The 18972-nt window shown below is 54.9% G+C and overlaps 2 protein-coding genes across 2 annotated transcripts in view; one reads left to right on the top strand and one right to left on the bottom strand.

The window, feature by feature from the left end:
• The window catches only part of LOC132248240 (zinc finger protein 420-like), a 178436-nt gene that overhangs the window by 107331 nt on the left and 52133 nt on the right, over window positions 1-18972 (bottom strand). The gene's annotated exons all lie outside the window — the stretch shown is intronic.
• Window positions 13515-18972, top strand: part of LOC106738673 (zinc finger protein 420-like) — a 28650-nt gene continuing 23192 nt past the window's right edge. Inside the window, exons 1-3 of the mRNA XM_059721209.1 lie at window positions 13515-13671; window positions 15620-15792; window positions 16269-16395. Coding sequence (XP_059577192.1) covers window positions 13626-13671; window positions 15620-15792; window positions 16269-16395 — 346 coding nt within the window. The 5' untranslated portion in view covers window positions 13515-13625. The remainder of the gene's footprint in view (window positions 13672-15619; window positions 15793-16268; window positions 16396-18972) is intronic.

Below are 18972 nucleotides of genomic sequence, written 5' to 3'. Positions count from 1 at the left end.
CCCCCTTCTTTAGCCTTCCTGCTCTGCAGATGAGTCACCACATGAACAGTGCAGGGCTTTGGCTTTTGGGTCTGTTCCCACCTCCGGAGCTGGGATTCCTGCCCCATAAGATCCCATCCCACAAGGAGGGGGACCGGAGCTCCTTCCAGTACCCCCATTTCCAGGTACGTTGCACAGTCATTCCACAGGATGGGTGCACGGACTACCGGTACCGTCAGAGGTGGGGGCCCCACCCCGTGAATAGTAAGGGTCTTTCCTGGGATTATGTCTGCAGGCGAGACAAGGTTGGAATTAATTAGTGTCACACTGGCCCCCGTGTCCAGTTCCCCCACAAGGGTCCTCTCCTTTACCGAGATCATGGTCCGGTGGGGGGGCCATCACCTCCTCCGAGTTTGTGATCCTGTAGCAACAGACACCCCCCTCAGAGTGGCTCCAGCCTCCCCCTCACTGCTCATGGCTGTTGCTCGCATGACAGGCCTGGGTCTATTGGTTAGCTTTGCGCAGTTGGGCTTCATGGTGCCCAGCTCCCCGCAGTAATAGCACCCCCTCTTTTCCAAATTGGGTGGTTTGTCCGAATCGGGCCGCCTTGCGCTCTACAGGAGGTGGCCCTCTTTCCCCTTTTTGACCTGGACCTCCCTTCCCCACTTTCTGCTCCTTCCCCGAGTAGGGAGGCTTCTCACGATTTAGCAACAGTTGGTCTGCAATCTCAGCGGCTTCTTGAGCAGTTCTGGGGTCCCTGTCCCTGACCAGGGTCTTAACCTCCCTTGGACACCAAAAATAGAATTGTTCCAGCACCATGAGCTGGCGTGACTTTTTTGCAGTGTCAGCCTTGGCTTCGGCTAACCATTTAATGTATGTGTCCTCCAACAGGGCCACATCATCAGTCAATGACTTGCCGGGTTGTGGGCGTGTATTCCGGAATTTTTTCCGAAAATAATCCGGTCTTAACTTGAACTTTTTAGACACAGCAGCTTTAAAGGCATTATAGTCATCAGCTGCATCTGATGGCAGGCTTTTCAGGACCACCGCCATGTCGCCCTCTACCAGCGCAGACAGGTACATCATGAGCTTTTCCTCCGGCACCTTCCACCGCTGGGCTTGTCTTTCAAAGTTGCTTAGGAACACCGCAGGCTTGTCTCCGTCTCGGTAGCGAGCAAAGGCTGAGACGTCTGGTTTGGGGTGTTCCCCGGACGCTTGCGGAGTGCTCGTGTTTCCCCCGTTGGGCTGCAGACGGAGCTGAGCCTCCAGCTTTTTCTGCTCAAGCTCCAGCTTTTTTGCCTCCAGCTGGGCTTCCATCTCCATCCTCTTCTCCAGCTGTCATTGTTCCCGTTCCTTCTCATGCTGGGCCTCCAGGTGTCATTGTTCCTTCTCACGCTGGGCCTCCAGCTCCATCCTTTTCACTTCTAGCTGTTGTTGTTTCTCCTCCCACTGGGCTTCCAGCTTCAGCCTTTTCAACTCCATCCTTTTCAGCTCTAGCTCATGGAGTCTCTGCCGTTCCCCCTCAGAGGGTGATCTCTCGGTGGCCTCTGGACTTGACAAGCGGGAGTGTGTTCCTGGGTCGGACTCAGGAGTTGACGAGCGTGAAGCTGACGCTTGTCCTGACTCGCTGGTGCACAAGAGTTTAACCAGCTCTTCCTTCTTTAGCCCTTTCTTCACGTGAAGGCCTCTCTCTTTTGCCAGTTCTTTCAGTTCAGGCACAGTCATCCTGACGTACTCGTCCGCCATCCTGACTCTCTACACTACCCAGTCGACCAGATGCCAAATTAGAAATTGTTTGCTCAAGGGATTTCAGTGACTATTCCTTTTCCCAAATTATGCCTCAAATACAGCAGGATATTCGGATCCCACCATTGCCACCACATGTGGCGGGCCAGTAGGGGGTGCTCTTGCAGGGAGCCGCCCACCTCACTGTGCCCGGCCACCTTCCAGTCTCCGAGTGCCCTCCCTGGGGTGCCTCCTGTCTGGCCGACCCCTTCCCTGGAGCACACCCACTAGCCTGGGGTTCCCGCTGCCACCATCCAAGGCTCTGGACTCACTTCTGGCTCTGCACACATTTGAAAACACAGGCCTGATCGTCCAATGGGTACTAGACCCAATACTGGCACTTGGGGCACTTCCCCAAGTCAGGGGCTTATCAGGAAAGCCTCCCTTAGTCCACAGACCTAAGGGGTCTCCTAGGCATAATTTAGGCCCACCCCTCAATAAGTCTCCCACACCGGTCACAAGGAGAGCTTTATTGATGACAGGGGGTAGGGCGGAAACAGGGTAAAAGGTAGAGCAGTGTCATAGGAATATCAGAGGAATCCCATAGAACAAACCAGTATGGCTGAGGTAGCCTTTTGATCCGGCATCTGAGTTATTCTAAGCTAAATAGTCGGATCTCGAGTAGCTTACTCACACGCATCATCCAGAGGTGGTTGGAGTTTCCCTCTGGAGGCAGGTCACGCTTTGAGCATGCGGTGATGAGAAGAGAGCCAGTTTCAGATTCACCTGGATGACCGCATGGCTAATGGCTGCCTTCTTCCTGGCCCGGGGCCTTTTTATCCCCTCTCTGACCTCAGCAGCCTGGTCCAATTGAAGCTGCCAGTGCTGGCCACAAGCCAACCGATCTAAAAAAGCATCACTGGCTACCTGGGCCCGTGAGCGGGGCTTTTCCCTCCCCCTCCCCCCCCACCCAGGTGACCAGAGCTTCCGCCTCTGAGGCACCAGGCTTTTGTCATGTAGACAGGGAGGAAGATCCCTGCCCTGAGGGATTTAACACCAGCCTCTCACGCTGGCAGAGAAAGATCTCTGGAGACGGGCACAGAGGGTGGCATTTCTGCCACAGGGTCGTCCCTAGGGAGGGGCGAATCGGGGCGATTGCCCTGGACCCTCTGCTTTGTGGGGCTCCACAGAGATGGATGAGTGCCGCGGTCTGGCATCTCTGTGCTGCTGCCATCTTCACGTCCGGCCACTTGCTACCCCCTCCTCCCCCATGGCCCGCCTGCCGCTGAATCTGCCTCTGGCTTCCTTGCGTCTTGGGGCAGAGCCCCGCACCGTGCTCAGACTGTCTCTGCTCAGGGGATTTCTTTAGCTGAGTGGAAAAAAGGCAGCATGAGTCAGTGGAGGAATGGAAGGCAGGTGACATCTCATTAGCAATCTGGAGATGGTGACGGTGGTGTGACTTGAGAGGTGGACGTGTCACCTACCTCCCCTGCAGTAACCTTCCCCTCCATTAGCTGCTCAGTGGCCCTCGGTGCTGCCAGGTCTGTCCAGCACTGGAGCCTTGTCTGATCCTTTGGTGCTTTGGAGTCTTACTTTGCCTGAAGAACAGGAGGGAAAGCTCTGTTCCTGCTAAAGAGAGAGCAAGCAAACAGGATTGATATTGTCTTAAGAATATGCTTGAAACTGTCTCCAAATGAGAATCTTTTAGTTCCAAAATAGATCTGTTTGTTGATCATTGCAAAGTATCAACTACTGGTATACATATAGACAAAGTTTTAGCCAGCAATTCAATTATATATGCATATTACCCATCCTATGAATACACTTCTCTGTCAACTGGCCAGACATCACAGAGCTGGTTGGTTCCTTGAAGGAAGATCAGATGTCTTTCAGTCATAGTTTGATAGTTTCATAGATTTCATAGACATTAGGACTGGAAGGGACTTTGGAAGATCATCGAGTCAAGCCCCTCGCCCTAAGGCAGGAAGTCAGCTGGGGTCAGCGGATGCCAGCAAGATAAGCATCCAGTTTTTTTCTTGAAGGTGTTCAATGTAGGTGCCTGAACCACATCCGATGGCAGGCTATTCCAGACCTCGGGGGCTCGGACAGTAAAGAAATTCTTCCTTATGTCCAGCCTGAAACGGTCTTGCAGGAGTTTATAACCGTTCAACGTCGTCATCCCTTGGGGCGCTCTGGTGAACAAACGTTTCCCCAGATACTGGTGGTCACCCCTGATAAACTTGTAGGTGGCCATCAGGTCACCCCTGAGCCTGCACTTTTCCAGTCTAAAGAGTCCCAGGGCTCTCAGCCTGTCATCATAAGGTCTGTTTTCCTGACCTCTGATCATGTGCGTGGCTCTTCTCTGGACTCTCTCAAGCTTCTCCACATCCTTTTTGAATTGTGGGGCCGAAAACTGGACGCAGTACTCCAGCTGCGGCCTCACCAAGGCCGAGTACAAGGGGAGAATGACGTCCCGAGACTTGCTTGAGAAGCATCTATGGATGCAAGCCAGCGTTTTGGTCGCTTTACTGGCTGCAGCATTACATTGCAGGCTCATGTTCATCTTGTGGTCAACGATGACCCCCAAGTCTCTTTCTTCCGTAGTCCTAGCCAGCGTAGCACTGCCAAGCCTATAAGGATTGTTCAGGTTTTTCCTCCCAAGGTGGAGAACCTTGCATTTTTCAGTGTTAAACACCATCAGGTTCTTGTCTGCCCATTTCCTGAACCTGTCCAGGTCAGCCTGGATCGCCCTCCTGTCTTCAGGGGTGGATGCTTTGCCTCAGAGTTTGGTGTCATCGGTGAACTTGGCCAGTACACTTCTGACTCCAATGTCCACATCATTGATGAAGACATTGAGCAATATGGGTCCAAGGACAGAGTGTGGGGGGACCCCACTGGTCACAGGGCACCATGATGATTGACTTCCGTCAATTAACACCCTCTGGGTCCGACCACGGAGCCAATTCCCCAGACAGTGGATCGTGGTGGACCCAAGGCCACAACTGTCCAATTTCACCAAGAGGTGATCATGGGATACCAGATTGAAGGCTTTTTTGAAGTCAAGATGTACGAGGTCAATCTCTTCTCCCTTGTCCAGGTGATAGGTCACCTGGTCATAGAAGGAAATGAGATTGGTCAAGGAAGATCCCCCCGCAACAAACCCATGCTGGCTATCCCTCAGGATGTTGGTGTTGGCCAGTCCATTAAGGATGGCCTCTTTTCTCAGACCTTCCCCGGGATAGAGGTCAGGCTGATGGGCCTATAGTTTGCCGGATTCACTTTCCTCCCTTTTTTGAAGATAGGCACCACATTGAACTACTAGTCTTTGGACTCTACACAAGAGTGCCAGGAGCTGTCGAAGACCCGTGCCAGGGGCTGGGCTATGATGCTCGCCAGCTCCTAGAGTACCCTGGGGTGTAGATTGTCAGGGCCGGCTGCCTTGAAGGTGTCCAGCCTCTCAAGGTGTTCCTTCACAAGGTCAGCATTGATGGAGGGCAGGGAATCTCCCTCACCCGGACCTCCCTGTCCCATACTGGGTATGGGCGTCCCATGGGACTGATGAAAGACCAATGCAAAGTACCCATTTAATAGGTTGGCTTTTTCCTGGGCATCAGTTGTCCAATCTGGTTTAGCAGGGGTCCAATGTTGCCCTTGCTTTTCCTCCGGCTCCCTACATATCTGAAAAAGGACTTCTTATTGTCCCTGATACTCGAAGCTAGTTGGAGTTCAGTTGCAGCCTTGGCTTTCCTGGTTTGCTCCCTCCAGGGCTGGACCAGCGCAGAGTATTCCTCCTTGGAGGTGAATCCCATCCTCCATCCTTTGTAGGCCTTTCTTTTTAGCCTCAAAAGGTCTGCTAGGTCCCTGGAGAGCCAGGGGGGCTGCTGTGCCCTCTTGCTGCCTTTCCTCCGAGATGGTATAGAATTCACTTGTGCATCGAGGATCACTCCCTTGAGGAGCAACCACTCGTCCTGAACTCCCCTTCCCCTGGGGTTGTGGTCCCTTAGAGCCTCCCTGATGAGCCTCCTGAGCTTGTTAAAGTCGGCTTTCCTGAAGTCAAGGACTTCAGTGTTGCTGACTGACTTGCCAGCTTTACGGCAGATGGTGAAGGTGATCAGCTCCTGGTTGTTGTCACCCAGCTTCCCATCGATCAGTAGGTTGCCGATTAGGTCATCCCCAGTATCCAGTACCAGGTCGAGCAGTGCTTTACGTCTCATTGGCCCGTAGACTTCTTGAGCCAGGTAGAGGTCATCCATGCATGATAGGAAGCTTTGTGATCACTTGGATTTTGCTGAGTGATCTTCCCACAAGATGCCTGGGTAGTTGAAGTCACCCATGACAACCATGGTCCTGGAGCATGCAGCCTCAGCCAGTTCCCGGGCGAACTCCTGGTCAAGTTGGTAGGGTCGGAAGGGACCTGAGTAGGTCATCAAGTCCGACCCCCTGCCGTGGCAGGAAAGAATGCTGAAGTCAAACGACCCTGGCTAGGTGATTATCTAGCCTCCTTTTGAAGACCCCCAGGGTAGGAGCAAGCACCACTTCCCTTGGAAGTTGGTTCCATATCCTAGGTGTCCTGACTGTGAAGTAGTGCTTCCTGATGTCTAGCATGAACCTACTCTCAGTCAACTTATGGCCATTATTCCTAGTTACTTCTTTTAGCGCTCTGGAGAACAGGGACTCTCCCATTCTCTGCTGGTCCTCCTTGGTAAGTTTATATACAGCCACCAGATCCCCTCTCATCCTTCTCTTGTGGAGGCTGAACCAGCTTCAGGTCCTGTAGCCTCTCCTCATAGGGCCTGCCCTGCTGTCTCCTGACCATGCGGGTGGCCTCCTCTGGACCGTCTTGATGCTGGACACATCCCTCCTGAAGTGCGATGCGCAGAACTGGACGCAGTACTCCAACTGCGGCCTGACCAGTGCTGCATAGAGGGGGAGGATCACCTTGGACGTACTTGTGATGCATCTGTGGATGCATGACAAGGCCTTCCTGACTGTGTCCTCACATTGGCAGCCTATGTTTATGGAGTCATTAATGACTCCAAGATCCTTTTCTGCCTCTGCGCTGACGAGAAGGGAGTTCCCCACCCTGTAGGTGTGCTGCTGGGTCTTCCTCCCCAGGTGCAGCACCTTGCCCTTGTCAGTGTTGAATCCCATCCTGTTCTCATTCGCCTACTCCTGTAACCTGTCTAGATCTAGTTGAAGCCTGTCCCTCTCCTCCAGTGTGCCGACTTCTCCCCACATCTTAATGTCATCTGCGAACTTGAACGAGGTGCTTTTCACCCCCTCGTCCAAATCGCTGGTGAAGATATTGAACAGTGCGGGCCCGAGGACTGAGCCCTGTAGGACCCCACTGCCCACATCCCTCCAGGTTGACTAGGATCCGTCCACCACCACTCTCTGGGTGCAGCCCTCCAGCCAATTGGTAACCCATCTAACTGTGTAGGCATCGATACCACAATTGCCTAATGTTTAAATGAGGATGGGCTGAGAAACACTGTTGAAGGTCTTCCTAAAGTCCAGAAAGACTACATCCACCGCAAGACCTGCATCCAATGATTTTGTGACCTGGTCGTAGAAGGCCCCAGGTTACCCTGACAGGACCTGCCTCGAATGAACCCATGTTGGTTGCCCCTAAGCATAACCTCCCCTGCTGGTCCCTCGCAGACGTGCTCCTGGATAATTTTCTCAAGACCGAGGTAAGATTAACGGGCCTGTAGTTTCGTGGGTCTTCCTTCCTCCCTTTTTTGAAAATGGGGACCACATTGGCCCCTTTCCAGTCCTCTGGCACCTCGCCAGACCTCCATAAGTACTCGTAAAGCCGTACCAGGGGTCCTGCCATGACCTCTGCTAATTCCCTCAGCACCCTGGAGTGGAGATCATCAAGACCTGATGATTTGAAGACTAATTCCTACCATCCAGGACCAGGAGACACACCAACCTCCTCAGCCTGACAAAGGGTTTTTCAGGCTGAAAGCTTCCTAAGATGTATGTCTCTAACTGTTCCATTTTTTTCCATAATAAACATATAAACATGAAAACACAAGTCAGGCCATCACGCACACCACAAGTAACATATATCCGACACAACATCTTTACTTCTTGCTGTCAATTCCTTTATAACAAGAAAGGCTCTGTGACAGTTCTGTTTGGCTACCTTAGATGCTGCTGGTGCTGGTGTTGCATCACCTGTGTTATTTTCACATGCTGTCGGTTACGGTGGTGGACTGGTCAGAGGCTGTAGGGAGGAGGAGGCCTCATTGGGGCACACTGCCATGTTGTGCAGAGGTCCGAGCACCAGGAAGGGCGCACCTGAGCACACACCGTGTCAGCCACACATGTCATGAGGTTTACCTGCTAACAGCCAGAGGTGCAGAGCCCCAGAACCCAGAGCCCCCTTGCACCGATCTCCTTGACAGCTGGCAGGCTTCGTGGCCACAGCAGGGGCTAGCAGGCCTGCAGCTTTCACCTGGCTGTGCCTTAACACAAACTGTCACCCATGTCACGAGTTTTGCTTGTCCGCAGCTTGAGGTGCATTTTCTCCAACTCCCCTGCACCTATCTCCTTGAAACTTGGTAGGATTCGTTGCATCAGCAGGGGCTAGGAAACCTGCAGTTTTGACCCCACAGTGGCTTAAGATGTAGCCATGACACGTTTTGCTCTCAAGATTTTGGGGTGTAGTTTCTTCAAACCCCCTGCACCTATCTCCTTGAAGGTTGGCAGGTTTGATGCCTGTAGAAGGGGCTACTATTCCTGCAAGTTTCATCAAAATCAGGCTATTAATAATGACTCCAAGGTCTCTTTCTGCCACTGTGCTTTTGAGAAGGGAGTTCCTCAGCCTATAGGTATGCTGCCAGTTCCTAATGCCTAAGTGCAGCACTTGCACTTGTTAGTATTGAATCCCATCCTGTTTTCATTTGCCCACCCCTGTAACCTGTCCAGGTCCTGCTGTAATCTGTCCTTCCTTTCCCACCAGATCAGACATCTGTCGTATCACGGCCTTATATACACAGCCCTTCTTCCAACATATAGCACATTTTAGTCTGTAAATATAAAATCCCCTGGAAAATTGAGTGTTGGGGTACTTATTACAATTTTCAGAAGTTAGGGGGTACTTGCTAGGTAAAGGGTTGAGAAACACTGCTCTGGGCCAACTGCGCATGCACGACCGAGAGTGCGGGCGCAGGCACAACTTCGTGCCACTGCTCGGGGAGGAGTCGGAGGCGCAGGAGCCACTGCACCCCCCGACAGCAGCCGGCAGGGAGGGGATGGGGGGATGTCACTGTGGCAGTGCTCCCCCTGACACCATAGGCAGATTAATTCAGGGCTGGGCAGGACCCCAGGGGACCTTTGCAATTCAGGACCCAGGATCCTCCCCAGCAGAGAAAGGAAAGCTGCAGTTTTAATCTCCTGCCCATGTTTGGCGCCAAGTTTAAACTAGCTTTCACGTTTGCTTCCCTGGGAGCTGGAAGTGCCCCCCTCACATGGGGCCGGGGGCAGGAGGGGCAATGCTGGGTCCAGGCTGGGAGAGCTGTGCCCCACCTGTTGGGGGGGAGTGGTCGGGGCCAGGCAGGTGGCACTGGGAGGGCCTTGGGGGTTAGAGCTCCCCGAATTCATATTAGCCACCTCCCCCCCACAGCAGAGACATGGTGCACCCGGCATCTGCAGGGCTGCACAGGAGCAGTGGGGGGGGGGGGGGGAGGGGCTGCCTCTGTGTGATTGAGAGTGTGGGAGCGGGAGCCTGTAAAGGGGAAGCGTGTCTGTGTACCTTGTTGTGTGGGGGGCTCTGTGGGTATGTGGGGGGCTGTGTGTGTATGTGGGGCTGTGTGTTTGGAGCTGTGTGGGGGGGGGCCCTGTGTGGGGAGGCTTTGTGTGTGTGTGGGGGGGGTGCTCGGTGTGTGTGTGAGGGGCTGTGTGTGTGTGTGTGTGTGTATAAAGGGGCTGTGCAGGGCCAGACATGGAGCGGCAACAGTGCAGGGCGATGGGTGGCGGCGCTCTGTCCCCGTCACCCTCCCGTCATTCTTGATGGGCACTTGGCTAGTAAATCAATCAATCAATCAATCGATCGATTGATCAATAAAACAGATTTCCAAAACAAAGGTGGCAGAATAAGTCACCATATTTTTGACACTACTGATTCCTTTTTTTAAACTTCTGCATTTATCTTATGATTCACATGCAAATATACACACAACTGCAAGGGCTAATATTGTGCGGCAGCATAAAGAAACAGGTCACAGCACCCCAGAGTTACCGATCACCCCGGCTCAGACTCACTCCTCTAGATTATTTCCACAGCACGGAGAGCATGCTGCAGATACAACGATGGACAAAGGTGCAGCCTTCACCCCATGCCTTGCCCCGCAGGGAAAATGAGTTGTGCAAGGAAGAGAAGCCCCATACATTTAATATCAATTCTATTTCAGTCTGGAGAAAAAAAGGTGACCCAGCTGTCCACGGAGAAATGCATTGAGCAGGAAGAGAAGGGGAGAGAACGAGAGGAAAGTTCAAAGCACACTGGACATTAAATCCTACATTTCAGTTCAAAGTCGAGTGGAGCCGCAATGCAGCTCTTTCCATCCAAACATGTCCTGGGAGGTGACCCTCCCCCTGTATGTGGCACTGGTCAGGCCACAGCTGGAGTACTGTGTCCAGTTCTGGGCACTGCACATCTGGAGGGATGTGGACAACCTCGAGAGGGTCCAGAGGGCACTTGTATGGTGAGGGGCTTACTGGACAAGCCCTATGAGGGGAGACTAAGGGACCTGGATCTCTTCTGCCTGCACAAGAGAAGGGATAATGCTGAGAAGTGATCTTGTGGCTGCCTATGAATTTACCAGGGGGAGCGGGGTGGGGAGGCAACATGGGATAGGAGATGCTCTGTTTAGCAGGGCACCCCTTGGAGTAACTAGAAATAACAGCCACAAACTGCTGGGAAGCAGATTCAGGTTAGACGTCGGGAAGAGCTTCTTCTCGGTGAGGGTTGCCAGAATCTGGAACGGGCTCCAAGGGAGGTGGTGCTGTCTCCTACCCCGGGGGTCTTCAAGAGGAGGCAGGACAAGCACCTGGCTGGGGTTGTCTGACCCAAGCGCTCTTTCCTGCCCGCCCGGGGCAAGGCGTCAGACTCAATGATGCGCTGAGGTCCCTTCCAACCTCCTATGTTGGGCTTTAAACTAAGTTCGACAGGGGACAGGGAGGCAGGAGACAGAGAGTCTAGTGCCTACAAACTGCGAGACACGCAGCAGTACACCCCAGGTAAGCACCAAGGGGCCCTTTGGGCATCAGGCCAGGCGGGGAGGGGCAGAAGGGGCACCAAAGGCACCATTGGGAGGGCTCAAGTGTCTCTTTACTAATGCTAGGAGCATGGGGAACAAGCAGGAAGAACTCGCGCTCCTGCCCACAGACAATAACTTTGATTTAGTGGGGCCAATGGAAACCTGGTGGGACCCTACCCTACCCATGACTGGGCGGTGCACATTGAGGGCTACAGGTTGTACAGAAGGGACAGAGAAGAGAGGAAAGGGGGAGCGGGGTTGCTCTCTATGGTAAGGAGCATTATACATCTACCCTAATCCAAACGGGATCAGAGAAGGAGAAAGTCGAGGCATTGTAGGTTAGGATACATGGAGGTTGAGGGGAAAGGGACCTGGTGGGGGATCTGCTACAGACCACCATGCCAGGAGGAAAAGCTAGACTTGGAAGTCTTGAGGCAGCTCTCGGAGGCCGTATACTCCAGGGATGTGGTTGTCATGGGGAGCCTCAACTACCCGGACATCCAGGTATCCACCTGGAAGGGTGTGGGCAGTGGGGTCCCGCAGGGCTCGGTCCTTGGACCGATACTCTTTAATGTCTTCATCAGCGACTTGGACGAGGGAGTCAAATGTACTCTGTCCAAGTTTGCAGATGACACAAAGCTATGGGGAGAAGTGGACACGCTGGAGGGCAGGGAACAGCTGCAGGCAGACCTGGATAGGCTGGACAAGTGGGCAGAAAACAACAGGATGCAGTTCAACAAGGAGAAATGCAAAGTGCTGCACCTAGGGAGGAGAAATGTCCAGCACACCTACAGCCTAGGGAATGACCTGCTGGGTGGCACAGAGGTGGAAAGGGACCTTGGAGTCCTAGTGGACTCCAAGATGAACATGAGTCGGCAGTGTGACGAAGCCATCAGAAAAGCCAATGGCACTTTATCGTGCATCAGCAGATGCATGACGAATAGGTCCAGGGAGGTGATACTTCCCCTCTATCGGGCGCTGGTCAGACCGCAGTTGGAGTACTTCCTGGCCTGCAACCATGATGGGGGGTAAACCCGCCCCGTAAGCAACACTACTGGTAGCAGCACTCTTTTAATAACGTCCTCCTTCCCTCCCGGCGATAACCCTCTTGTGCCCCACCATCCCACCACTTTCCGTACCCTTGCTTGTAATTCCTCCCATGCCTGTGTTCCCTTCCCACTCTTGCCAAAAATCACGCCTAGTACTTTTAGGTTATCCCCAACTATCGTTAGCCCATGTCCCTCCATTCCCTCCCACTCCCCTTGCACCAACACCTTCATAAACAAGTTGTAGTCCACATTCAGTAATGTGATCGGCCTCCAATTCTTAAGCTCTCGTTTCTCCCCGTTTGTGCAACAGGATAACCACCCCTTCCGCAAACCCTTCCCGCACTATGCCCAATTCTGTTATTTCTCTAAACACCATCACCACATCTTCCCCTATTAAGTCCCAGAACTTACAATAAAATTCCTTCCCTAACCCGTCTAACCCCGGCCCTTTCCCTCCCGCCATCTCTTGTAAGCATCCCCCTACTTCCCTCTCCAACCCCTCCCTATCTTCTGCACCCGTCCCCCCAAGTCCGCCACCCATTTTTCCACTCCCGCCTTCCCCTCGACACAAGTCCTCATGGAGGTTAGTTGTCTCTTCCAACGTCTCCCTCGTCTCCTCCCTTGTCTTTATTTCCCCCAACTCTGCCCTCCCTTTCCTCAGCCTCCAAGCGGAATACTTACTCCATTTCCCCTTCCTCCACCCACGGAGCCCTAGCTAGGAATCGTCTCGCTCTTCCTCCCCCCCCCCAACCTTTCTTCCACTTAGCGCTTTGCTTCCACCATTGCTCCCCGACCTCTCTTCCTTCCCCTGCCCTGGAACAGGCTTTGACCCTCCCTCTGCCTTGCTCTTGGCTCCCTTCCCGCTCCCTCGCTTTCCTTCCCCCTCTCTAACCAACCAGTCCTTAGTCCTGCCCGGCCCCATCACCCTCCATCCCCACCCGGCGGCAACATGCCCCGCCGCGTCCTCCACCCTCCGGACACACTTCTCCCCCCCACGACCTCCCAGCTCTTCCGAAAAGGCCGTGCTTTCCACTGCCCCGCAGGACAAGGACCGCCCCCCCGCCCTCACTCCCGTGGCACCATCCCCGGCCCCGCCGCTGAGACGCAGGCGCGGCTCGGGGCACGAAAGGGTTAACGTGGGGGGGCCTGCAGCAGGCGTGACACGCCTCCGAGCTGAGTGACGTCACGTGCGACGCGCGCCGGAGGAGGCGGGGCAGCGGCAGAGGCGGGGCCGCGGGTTGGGCTCAGCTCCCAGGAGACCCCGCGGCGGGGCGGGGGGGAGGGAGGTGGCGGCTCTCGGTGAGGTGCAGGGTGCGGGCCTCGGGGGGCGGGGCTGTGAGTGCGGGCATCCGCGAGGGGGGCGGGGCTTGTGTGTGCGGAGAGGGGGGGCCGCTCCCCCTCCAAATGCGGGCGGGGCCGTGTGTCCTGCGGGACGCGGAGGGGAGGGGCCGCGCTGGGGGGTTGGGCTACAGGCCCCGTGGGGGGGGCGGGGCGCATCCGTGCCCTATGATGGCCGCCCCGCCCCCCGCTCCGCGGTGACGTGCTGGTGTCGCCCCCAGGTGCGGTGCGGTGCGGTGCGGGGGTCGGTGATCAGCGGGGAGCGATGGAAACAAGGCCGGGGCCCCCCTGCGCCCCCCGCCAGCAGCCAGGTGAGGGCGGAGGTGTGGGTGCGGGTGCGGCCGTCCTGGGCCGGGGGACGCGCTGCGGGGCGGGCCTGTCCCAGCCACGGGGCTGCGGGGTTGGTGCGCGCGGGCTGGGCCGGGCCGGGCCGGGACACACGGGATGCCTGGGCGGGCAGCTCCCGGGCCCCGACCCCATCTCTCCCTGCACGGCGCGGACACGCGGCGCCTTCCGTGGGCCTGTCGTGCTGCCACGGTCGCAGCCCGTGCCGTCCTGCACGTCCCAGCCGCCAGCGCTCGCTGCCCGTCCTCGTCCCCGTGTGCCCGACACGGGGCTGGAGCACGGCACGGCACGGGAGAGGAGACCTGGTTCGTTCATAGTTTCAGCCTCCTCGTAGAGACCCCCAGGGTAGGGGCCAGCTCCACTCCCCTGGGAAGTTGGTTGCAGATCCTAGCTGTCCTGGCTGAGAAGCAGCGCCTCCTGATGTCGAGCCTGAGCCTAGCCTTGGTCAACGTATGGCCGTTATTCCTAGTTACTCCTGGTAGTGCTCGGGGGAACAGGGACTCTCCTGTTCCCCACTGGTCCCACCTTGGCCAGTTTGTAGACGACCACTACATCCCTCCTCAGCTTTCTCCTGTGGGGGCTGAGCAGGTTCAGGTCCCGTCGCCTCTCCTCGTAGGGCCTGCCCTGCTGCCCCTGACCATGGGGGCGGCCTCCTCTGGCCCCTCTCCATGCCGCCCACACCCCTCCTGAAGTGCGGTGCTCAGAACTGGATGCAGTACTCCACCTGCACCTGACCAGTGCTGCATAGAGGGGGAGGATCACCTCCTTGGCCCTGCTCAAGATGCATCTGTGGATGCACGACAAGGTGCGGTTGGCCTTCCTGACCGCGTCCCCACGCTGCCGGCCCATGTTCGTCTTGCCCTCAACAATGACTCCAAGATCCTTTCCTGCCTCTGCACTGACGAGAAGGGAGTTCCCCAGCCTGTAGGTGTGCTGCTGGTTCTTCCTCCCCAGGTGCAGCACCTTGCACTTGTCAGTGTTGAAACCCAGCCTGTTCTTATCTGCCCATCCCTGTAACCTGTCCAGGTACCATTGCAGCCTGTTCCTCCCTTCTAGCGTGCCCACTTCCCCCCACATCTTAGTGTCATCTACGAATTTGAACAGGGTGCTTTTTACCCCCTCGTCCAAGTCACTGATGAAGATGTTGAAAACTGTGGCCCCAAAGACCGAGCCCTGGGGGACCCACTGCCCACGTGCCTCCAGGTCGAATAGGACCTGTCCACCACCGCCCTCTGGGTGCGGCCCTCCAGCCAACTAGCGACCCATCTGACTCTGTAGGTTTGGGTGCTGCTCACCCAGGCCTCTGCCTTGCTGCAGACTCCCCTGACCCGGAGCAGACCTGGGAGCTGTCCGCAGACAAAATCTGCTCAGGCTGGTGGCCCAGACGAGGCTCGATCCCCGGGGCAGGGCAGGGCGGGGGCATTGGGTCTCCACTCTCCAGCAGCGTGAGCACCGTCCCTCGGTGCAGAAATCTCCCTTCCACAACATGGTGGTGGGGTCAGTGCTCCACGGATCAGCGGTTCTTGTTCTCCTGGTGCCCCTGCAATTGTTTCACAGCCCAGGAGCAGACCAACCTTGCATTTCCCTGCCCCTGCCCTTAGCATGTGGATCTGATACGGCCCCAGCATCGCTCGAGCTGCTTTCCCAGGGAGCAATGAATTTACTCTGTTGGCTCTGTCGTGGTGCCGCAATCACCTCCCCACGCTGGGACAGAGTTACTGGGGCTCATCTCCAGCCTCATGCCTGTGGAGGTGTGTTAGCAAGAGCTGCGGGATTCTGCGTCTTCCTTCTCCCCCTCTTTCACACACTGAGGCCTCCGTCTCCTCAGTCCCAGGCCAGCGCAGGAGACTCGCAGGGCTTTCCCCGTGCCAGCAGCACCAGGGCTCACGTGTGCCCTCCCTTCCCCTCCCGCAGGTGCTGGGGCCCTGCAGAGAGCTGAGCAGCAGCCTGCTGAGGAGGGGCCGGTGATCCTGGAGCTGCAGAGGACGTGCGCAGGGAGCCTGGAGGAGAGGAGCTCCCTGACCCCTGAGCCAGGCCAAGTGCAGAAGGGGCAGGGCAGGCCTCCAAAGCAGGAGGAGAGCTCGGAGGTGAGCAGGGCACCCGGTTCACTTGTGGTGGGGAGTACAGGTGGGGCAGAGCGCAGGAGGAGCCTGGGGTGCTGTAAGGAATTTGGGAAGCAGAGAGACCTGAAGAGCACGAAGGCTGCAGCCCTAACTACATTAGCAGGAGCTGCCTCCCAAGTGCAGATAGCAGGGGTGCTGGCACGGGCAGGCCGGGTTACAGTGCGTGGAGCCGGGACTCCCTGCCTCAATGTGCTGCCCAGGCTGCCTCAAAGGACCAAGCAACTAGCGCAGGATGATCTGGGCTAGAGCCAGCACATGAACTCCTGTATCCACGGCTGCATCCACGTCACATATCAGCTGAAGACTGGGGAGTTGTGTCCCCTTACCTGTCATGGCTAAGATTGCAATTCGTGGTAGTACCCAGTGATTGCAGGCAGGGCTGTGGGGGTGGGGAGCAGCTGGCGCAGGAGACACTGATGGTGCAACGCTTGTGCCTGCAGCTCCGGGAGGTGTTTGAGGACGTGGCAGTGTATTTCACACGGAAGGAGTGGGAGCTGCTGGACGATGAAGACAAGGTGCTTTACCAGGACCAGATGCTGAAGAATTACCAAGCCCTCGTTTCCCTGGGTAAAGCTCTGGGTCTTGCTTCCCCTGGAGATATGTGAACTCTGCTGTTTTGTAGTCACCTTCCTGTTCCAAGTCTCATCCTCATGATCTCTTGGCTAGAGGTTTAAATCCCCTTCCTCCCCACTGCCCTGTCAGTGATCAGGCCTCCCTCACATTTCAGACTGAGATCTCCTCCTTCATTTGCTCCAGCCGCCTTCACCTGTGCCTTCCTCATTCTTGGGACTCCTGGTTCTTCCACATGCAGCAGTTTCTTGGGAACATGATCTCCTTTTGCCTTCTCAGCACGTTCACACCAACTCCAGGTCATTGGACACGAATACACTAAGAGCTGTTCCTTGGGAGGATTTAGACTTCCTCCCTGTCTGGCCTAGCAAGTCCTCTCCAGACACATGTAACAATCCTAGCATGCTCCATTCTGTGATACCTAAGTCCCCTTTCTCCTGTCGTTATGACCCAGCAGAAGTTAATAGAGTTATCATCCTCTGCTGCTCCAACAGTGGGATGATGCATTTCTTCACCTGCTCCTCTAGTGATGTGTACACGAAATGTAACCCAGGTTTGTGTGCCAAGAGGTCCCTGGAAGCTCCTGTCCACATCCCACCCTAACATCCGTAGACAGGAGACTCTGTCTTTGTTGGGTTTTTTTTTTTTTTCAACCTGTGCTCTCCAGCTCCCTCTGCGCCTCTCAGAAGTTTTCTTGTGCTCTTCCTAAAATCCCTCTGCTGATCGGATGCCCATCATTGTGATGACAAGAAGTGGGCTAGCTGCAGGAGCTAGTGGGAACCAGTTTTCATTCCCAGAGGATGTCTAATGCATGGGTTTGTACTGTCTTGTGCGCGGGGTTGAGGTACTGAGCTTTTACTAGGTCAGTTTGCTTTTCCGATGCTTTCTATCCCCTGCCTTTGCCCAGAGCATTTCCTGTGGGAAGTGCTTCTGTGTTTTGTCCTGCTCGGCAAAGACCATCTCGACCATTTCTATGTTATGGCCTTTCACATGCTGTGAAATGTCTCTTTCGGCCTTCTTTTGTCCATATCCACGACTCCCAGGAACTTGGTGTTCAGCCCTGCAGTACTTGCCAGCCTGTGCCCTCCTCACCCCTCCTGGGATGATCTTCCCAATCGATGGCATGATTGCTGAGTCACAGCTACACTTCTTATGAAATCATCCTTTCCTGTCCCTGGGGATGATGAATTACGTTTTCTCAGAAAAAAAGTCTGTGTCAGTCCCTTGTCATGTATGCTTTTCACTGCCATATGTCCCTTCACTAAGCTCATTTTCACTTTTCCTGGAATTTCACTGATAAGATGAATGTTATCCAACCATATGTGTGTCGAATAGCTCTTCTTTTTGGTACCTTGAACACAGTGAAAGCTTTGTGTTTGCTCCCCAGTACATCATAGATTTCACAGAAGTTAGGGTCGGAAGTGATCTCAGGAAATCATTGAGTCCGACCCCCTGTCCTGGGCAGGAAAGAGCACCGGGGTCAGATGATCCCAGCCAGGTGCTTGTCCAGTTTCCTCTTAAAGACCTCCCAGGTAGGGGAGACCCCCAGCTCCCTTGAAGCCAATTCCAGATTCTGGCAACCCTTATCATAAAGAGTTCTTCCTGCCGTCTAACCTAAATCTGCTGTTCATCAGTTTGTGGCTGTTGTTTTTAGTTACTCCAAGGGGTGCCCTGCTAAACAGAGTCCCCTATTCCTGCTGCCCTCCTCCAATGAATTTATAGACGGTCGGCCTCTTGTGGAGGCTGGAGAGATCCAGGTCTCTCAATCTCTCCTTGCAGGGTTTTGCCTGCAGGCCCCTAATCATGTAAGTAGCCCTCCTCTGGACCCTCTCAAGCTTGTGCACATCCCTCCTGAAGTGCAGCACCCGAAACTGGATGCACTTCTCCAACTGCAGCCTGAGCAATGCTGCATAGAGGGGAAGTATCGCTTCCCTAGATCTGTGCACGGTGCACATGCCACTGCATGATATAGTGCTGCGGTTAGCTTAATTGATCACTTCGTCACATTGAGAACTCAAGTTCATCTTGGAGTCATTTATGACTCCGAGATTCCTTCCCACTGCTGTGCTGCTTACAAAGTCATCTCCCAGTCTGTAAGCTTGTTGGAGATTCCTTCTCCCTAGGTGCAGTAATATGCTTTTATCTTTGTTCACCTGCATCCTACTCTGTTGTGCCCACATTTTCAACCTCTTCAAATCCAGCTGAATCCATTCCCTGCCCACCAGTGTGTTTACTTTGCCAAGGTCAGTCATTCAGGATCCACCTGCTCTGAATCCGTGCTGGTTGCCCTTCAGTATTATTTTTTCTGCTGGGCTCTCACAAATGTGACCCTCAATAATTTTTTCACAGTATTTCCCAAGGATAGAGGTGAGAGTAACCAGCCTATAGTTACCCAGATCCTTCTTCCTCCCCTTCTTGAAAATAGGGACCACGTTGGCCCTTTTCCAGTTCTCTGGGACCTGTCCTGAGCACCACAAGTGCTCAAACAGTCGTGCCAGTGGTTCTGCTGTGAGACAAGCCAATTCCTTCAGCACCCTTGGAGGAAGATCATCTGAGCCTGCTGACTTGAACACG

The sequence above is a fragment of the Alligator mississippiensis genome, chromosome 2, assembly GCF_030867095.1.
Source record: "Alligator mississippiensis isolate rAllMis1 chromosome 2, rAllMis1, whole genome shotgun sequence".
Lineage (NCBI taxonomy): Eukaryota > Metazoa > Chordata > Crocodylia > Alligatoridae > Alligator > Alligator mississippiensis.
This window is presented reverse-complemented; position numbering and strand designations above follow the sequence as displayed.